This window comes from Octopus bimaculoides, chromosome 21, assembly GCF_046866305.1.
Source record: "Octopus bimaculoides isolate indiv1 chromosome 21, ASM4686630v1, whole genome shotgun sequence".
Lineage (NCBI taxonomy): Eukaryota > Metazoa > Mollusca > Cephalopoda > Octopoda > Octopodidae > Octopus > Octopus bimaculoides.
The window spans coordinates 32,588,836-32,596,335 of record NC_142948.1 but is presented as its reverse complement, the minus strand read 5'-3'; the positions used below and the strand labels follow the sequence as shown (position 1 = coordinate 32,596,335).

Sequence of the window (7,500 nt, the reverse complement as noted above, 5' to 3'; positions counted from 1 at the left end):
CACACTTGTTCCTGAGTGCGCATGTGTGTATGTGTGTATATATGTGTATATATATATATATATATATGTATGTATGTATGTATAGAGTGTTTGAAGTGATGAACAAATATTGTATATATGTAGATATACACATAGATTGTGTGTGTGTGTGTGTGCAAGTATCTTTTTATCTTTTACTTGTTTCAGTCATTAGACAGTGGCCATACTGGAGCACAGCTTCAGAGAGCATTTGGCCAGGAAAAAAAAAATACAACCTCATGAAAGTGCTAGTTTTATCACAATAAATATATAATATTCTATTATTATAATGTAAAATTGTAAAAATTCATCATCATCGTCATTGTTTAACATCCGCTTTCCATGCTAGCATGGGTTGGACGATTTGGCTGAGGACTGGTGAACCGGATGGCTACACCAGGCTCCAATCTGATTTGGCAGTGCCACCTGCACAGGAGCTAGTCCAGGGGCACTGGTAACGATCTCGCTTGAATGTCCTTACACATGCCACGGGCACAAGTGCCAGAAAGGCGACGCTGGGCACATGCGCCATCCCGGAAAATCAGATGAAGTTGGAATTTCATTGATTAATATATTCTCTCTGAGTGGTTGGCGTTAGGAAGGGCATCCAGCTGTAGAAACTCTGCCAAATTTAGATTGGAGCCTGGTGTTGCCATCCGGTTTCACCAGTCCTCAGTCAAATTGTCCAACCCATGGAAAGCGGATGTTAAACGATGATGATGATGATGATGATGATCTCTACACAATCATACAAACTAGGGTATATATATATATATATATATATATATATATATATATATATATATATATATATATTCTTTTATTTGTTTCAGTCATTTGACTGCAGCCATGCTGGAGCAGTGCCTTTTGTCAAACAAATTGACCCCATGACTTAAACTTTGTAAGCCTAGTACTTATTCTATCGACCTCTTTTGCTGAACTGCTAAGTTACAGGGATGTAAACACACCAACATCGGTTGTCAAGTGATGGTGGAGGGACAAACGCAGACACACAAACACACATATATATATGATGGGCTTCTTTCAGTTTCCACCTACCAAGTCTGCTTGTCTGTATCTCGCTTTCTGTCTATGTCTTTCTCTCTCTCTTTTTCTTTCTCTTCTCTCTCTCTCTCTCTCTCTCTCTCTTTGTTTCTCTGCTTTTCTTTCTTTCTCTCTCCTTTCTCTTTTTTACCCAATTACCCCCCCTCTCTCTCCCCATTTTTCTCTTTTCCTTTCTGTCTGTTTTTCTTTCTTTCTCTCTCTCCCCTTTCTCTTTCTTCCTGTCTCTCTATTTCTCTCTCTCTTTCTTTCTGTCTCTCTGTTTTCCTTTCTCTCTCCTTCCTCTTTCTCCCCCAATTACTCTCCCTCTCCCTCTCCCCGACCCAGCACCATTCAGGGTCCCATTTTGTTGGATCAACAATAAAAATATGTGAACAATACATCATGGGTCCCGATCGCGACAAGATCTCAAGCTGGTTCTCATTACCATCTAGCAGACATTCCACTCCATTCTTCACCCCTCCTGGGACTAGAACATGTAAGGAGTGCAGGGTGAGGTGTATACCAAACCAATTGTTTTTGTGTTACTTGTGTATATATGGTGAACATATGACACAATACATGTATGTATACAACATGCACACACCACATGTAGATACATAAAGATACAGTTACCCTTTCACACTCAATTATATTGACACACAGACACACATGTACACACAATGTATTTACCCATAACTACTCATCCATCCATATATATATATATATATATAAATATATATATTATAACACACACACATGTATACCCACACATGTATACCCACAATTACACATCCATCTCTCTCACTCTCCCTCTCTCTCTCCCTCTCTCTGTATATATATATATATTGTACACACAATTACCCATCTATCCATATATTCACACACACACACACACACACACACACACACACACACACACTCAACAAACAGGGAACTGTACACATCTCTCCAGGGCCAACTTAACTATAGAAATCATATAACTTGTTATATAAGGAGAGAGAGAGCGCGAGAGAGAGAGAGAGAGAGAGAGCAAGAGAGAGAGAGAATGGTTATTGTATTCCAGCAGAATGATAGAAGAAATCAAAGACATCTGTTATGTATTTTGGTAAAGAGACATTCTCTGAGGAAATGTAATGAGACTTCCATAAATACTAGCCATGTGTTGCTACCGACAGCTGGAACTAGAATCCTTCTACTTACAATATTTACCGACTAAACTGTTTTTATTCCACTTCTTTTCCTGCCAGGCCGTATACCCACCCATTTACTCCACCCTGAGCCCCACCTCTCCCTAAACTTCTAACCTCAGCTCCTTTTATATAATGGAATCCCGGAAAACAAGTTGTTGAATTTGATCTATCCCTTAACGTTTTATTGAGCATTCTGTTTCCATTAAAGAAAAAACCTTGAAGTGCCTTATGAAATAGGAAAATCTCTCCCTATCCTCCCTAAATCAACTCCCTGTGCCCGTTAAATCAGTTCCCCAATCTACTGCTTAAATTAGCTACGTCTCCCCATTAAACTTGATCCCTATCCACATTATATTTTAACCCCATTTTTGATGTAATGTTTCTGTCTCCCTTTACATATTCTTTTATCAAAACAGAAAAAAAAAAAAAACCTGAAAAACCCCCAAAAGACCCAAAGTATTTCAAATATGATTTAAGGTCTCGCCCTAAGCTGAATATTATTTACAATAATTATGTACAAGTATGGCTGTTGGTTAAGAAGCTTGCCTTGCAACCATGTGATTCTGGGATCAATCACATTGCACAGCACCTGGAGCAATGGTTCATTTTGTTTGTTTGTTTTCTTTTCTTTTAAGACATGAATACCAGTTATCAAGCGGTGGTGAGGGAAAACAAAGACCCAAAGACATATGTACACACAGATATATATATATCATCATTATTATCATTTAATGTCCGTTGTCCATGGTGGCATAAGTTGGACGGTTTGACCATGGCTGGTAAGCTGGAAGGCTGTGATGGGTAAAATACCACTATGCATTTTGCTGGTGTGCTAACGATTCTGTCAGCTCACCACCTTAAATGATGATAATAATAATAATAATATGCATAATTGTAAAATTATCAATTATATGATTGCATGTAACAATAAACTGCGAAAAGTATTTAAAATATTTTAACCAAATATAGCAATATATTATATTATACACACATACATATATGTATGTATCTATGTGTGTGTATACATACATACATACATACATTATATATATATATATATATATATATATATATATATATATATATATATATATATAAGTTCAAATTATCAAGCAGGAGTGTTCAGTTGATGACAAAAATGTTTGTCGTTTTCAGTTTGAGGTTTGAAATATCTTATCCAGAGATGGATGACCTAAAAAGCATTGACATTTTTTTCATATTTAAACCGCTTCAACATCACACAAACACACGCGCATACACACACACTCTCTCTCTCACACACACACACACACACTCATACACATGGTGTTTCCACTAAACGATATTTTTGCTGGGGTTTTTTTTTTTTCCATCCAAGGAAGTGTAAGTCTGAGGTGATGGAATCAAAGCTGTATAAAACGGTGTCTCACCTAAAGAATTTGACCACTTGGAAAACTTGAAACAACAAAGTCCATTGTCTGTTTGCCCAATATTTGGAATGTCTTCTCGCCATTTTCTTTGTCTCTAACAAACACTTTTGCTCCCACTTTGGTGATCTGGCTATAACTAATAACTTAGTATGGACACCGTATTTTTGACTGTGTATCTTGAAGTTCTTCAGTGTTTTGGCAGTTTGAATTTACAGAGATACATATCTAAACCATATATCTAAATTACATAATATACATACATATATATATATCTATATCTATATATAATGCAATTTTTAATCAATTTTAATTTCAGAGTAGCCTCCCTTGCTTTTCTTGACAGGAAATTATCATCAGCGCTAAGATCTATATTTTCTTTCTTCGTTACAATTGAAATTTCAACTGATTAAAATAGATTTTTCTTAGACTCGTTAACCAAGTACATATATGGTATATCAAGAAAGAGTCTTTTGAAAATAACATCTAACAGTAGAGGGCAGGGGTGAAAAATAAAATCATCTTACTTTCTGATGTGAATCGATACTGACCAACACATGTTTCTATTTTTACTCTTTTTTTTTTGTAATTTTTTTTTTTTATATCTGTTTCAGAATTAGGTCTTACTTACCTGAAAAATAAAACAAAAGAGAAAAATTAATTAATAATAGATATTGATTAATATATTGAATAATGAAATAATTTAAAGCAACAACAAATCAATCATTAAACTTGATAGTATAACATTTTATAATGTATATTTTTCTCCTAAAAGATCTTGTGTTATTATGAAATCTTTAATCTTTTACTTGTTTCAATCATTAAACTGCAGTCATGATGAGGCAGCACCTTGGAGAATTTTTTAGTCAGATGAATTGACCCCAGTGCTTTTTTTAAAGCTGGTACTTATTTTATCAGTTTTTTTTACCCAAACTGCTAAGTTATGGGGAGTTGTAAACACATCAACATCAGTTGTCAAGTAGTGGTGGCAGACAAAAACAGGCACAAAGACATGATACACACAAATATATATATATTCTTTTCCTTGCGTCAGTCATTTGACTGCTGGAGCACCGCCTTAAAGAGTGTTAGTCGAAGAAATTGATCCCTGGACTTATTCTTTGTAAGCCTAATATTTATTCTATTAGGTTCTTTTGCCAAACCACTAAGCTACAAGGACATAAACACACCAACATCGGTTGGTAAGCGATGGCAGGTGACACACACAAACACACAAATATATATATATATATATACATATATATATATATATATATATATATATATATATATGTGACAATTAGTTGGTTGTCATAATAAAACTCAGAGTTTCAGATGCCGGGGGTGAGTCTTAATACCTGATGAGTAATAGAAAGTTCTTAGTACAGTATCATATATTTGAAAAAAGGAATAGAAAAGGCTTACTGATATTTTTCCACTTTATCTAATTATTCAAGTGGAAGAGTTATCAGAAAAATCTTTTCTATTCATTTTTTTTCAAATATACATATAGATATGTGTGTGTGTGTGTCTGTGTGTATATATATATTGTGTGTATATATATATATATATATATATATATAGATATATAGATAGATAGATAGATAGATAGATAGATAGATAGATAGATAGATAGATATAGAGAGGCACACAACTGAGTAGATTGATAAATTAAGTGTAATATATATACACACACACACACACACACACACACACACACATATACATATAATTAATTGAAAGTGTTAGTTCAAAGAACTAATTAAGTCATAATTATCGTAAAATATTCTAACTAATTTACACTGTGTGCATACATTTTTCAAGTTGAAAGGCTACAAACTTGCCTGTGTGAGTGTGTGTATGTATGTTTGTGTGTATGTATATGTAAACATGTATTTGTGTGTATATATATATATATCTATCTGTGTGTACACACATACGAATGCATATATCAGTGTATGTGTATATACATACATACATATCTATCTATCTATCTATCTATCTATATATATATATATATATATATACATTTATTTATTTATATAATATTAATGCACCTAGGAAATAAGTTAAAAAACAAAATTAGATATGCTTACAGACATATACGGTATACATGTCCACACGCACATACACACACACACACACACTCATGCACATGTGCACACATCCGTAGGTTGTATCTGAATTCATAAGGGAGAACCTTGATTTAAGAGGCATAATTTAGCAATAATTGAGTTGCATGATTCACAAATAAAAGTTCCAAGTTCAAACCCAGCCGAAAGGTATACATGTGATGATAAGGCACCTGAGGGCAGCTGGAGAATACACTGATTGAAATACAAGGTCGAAACACAAAGATATGATTAATAGTGTGAAAACAGCATGTTACGTATTTATCATTGGTACCACTGCCGTCACCACCATCACCACCATTATTATTATTATTATTATTATTATTATTATTATTACTATTATTATTATTTGTTTTTTGTTGTTGTTTTTGTTGTTGTTATTTCTAGACTGAACGGTATCATTATTTAAGGACTGGGTGTGTATGAGTGAAGTGTGAGAAAGTATGTTTATGAACAAAGGTGTATGTATATACATACATATATATATATATATGTATGTATATTTATACACACACATACATTCATAGATATACACTCACTCATACCACAATTAGTTGGCATCCCTGTGGCAAGTTTGGAAGAAAGGGTAAGTGAAATGGTAAAGGAGATGGTGGCGGTGAAGCTGAGAGGAGGGTGAAAAAGAAAAGCAAGAGTGAAAATTGAGAGGAAGAGAGAGAGAGAGAGAGAGAGAGAGAGAGAGAGAGAGTTAAAGGTAGCAGAGAGAGAGAGAGAGAGAGAGAGAGAGGTATGTAGGATATGAAAGAAAGTGCCCAAATCTTGCAGGCATCACTTCCTTTCACCTTGTAATTCCTTGAACACCCTGTTGGGAAGATATGATGAAGATGAGGATGATGATGATGATGATGATGATGATGATGGCGGTGATGGTAATTTCTCTTATTTCAGAGCAAAAAAAAAAAGGAATAAAATACAGTATAATATACAATAAAAAAAAAGCAGAGGAAAAAAAAAAAAAATTATAAAAAAAAACAAACAGAAATTGACAATCTTAGATGGATGTGTATGGAGTAAAGGGGTGTGGCAGTGGTGGTCGTGGTGAGGTTGGGGTTAGAATGGTGTTGGAACCAAAGAGAACACTGAAAGATTCACAACTATAACAAAGACTTTGGTGGGTTCCCTCATCTTTTTATCATCATCATCATCATCATTCACTATTATTTTTACCATCATCATCATTAGTATTACCATCACCATCATTATTACATCATCATCATCATCATCATCACCATTATTATCCTCATTCACTATTATTATTTTCATGAACATCATCATCGTTATTATTATTATTGTTATTATTATTATTATTATTATTACTATTATCATTATTATTATTAGGATCATTATCATTGATTGGGTCACATGACTGACTAGAATAAATTTTAATAATACAGTTGAAAAAACGGTGAATATAACAAGGTCTGAATTTTACATCTCTTTTTTTAGGGGGTTCCATTATGTAAATACCTAGCAGTGATTATGGCGGTGGCAACAGTGGTGGTCGGTGACAGTGGTAATGAAGGTAATATAACAGTGACAGCAGGGGGTAATGGGGGATGAGTAGTGGTGGTAGGAAGTGAAAGTAGCGAGTGGAGTGGTTGTAGTCACAGTAGTAAGGTGCAGGCGGTGGTATGGCGATTGTTCTGGTGGTGTTGGTATGGGTTGTTGATAATGATGGGCACAGGGGGGCAG

General features: G+C 34.4%; 1 protein-coding gene across 40 annotated transcripts in view; it reads right to left on the bottom strand.

The window, feature by feature from the left end:
• LOC106883233 (ras GTPase-activating protein nGAP) overlaps positions 1 to 7,500 on the bottom strand; it is a 567,079-nt gene that overhangs the window by 125,210 nt on the left and 434,369 nt on the right. For 2 of the 40 annotated variants that reach the window (XM_089339041.1, XM_089339040.1), the window contains exon 2: positions 3,662 to 4,289. The exons of the other annotated variants lie outside the window; for them this stretch is intronic. In XM_089339041.1, the coding sequence (XP_089195167.1) occupies positions 3,662 to 3,744 (83 nt within the window). In that variant the 5' untranslated portion in view covers positions 3,745 to 4,289. The remainder of the gene's footprint in view (positions 1 to 3,661; positions 4,290 to 7,500) is intronic. 40 annotated transcript variants of the gene reach the window in all.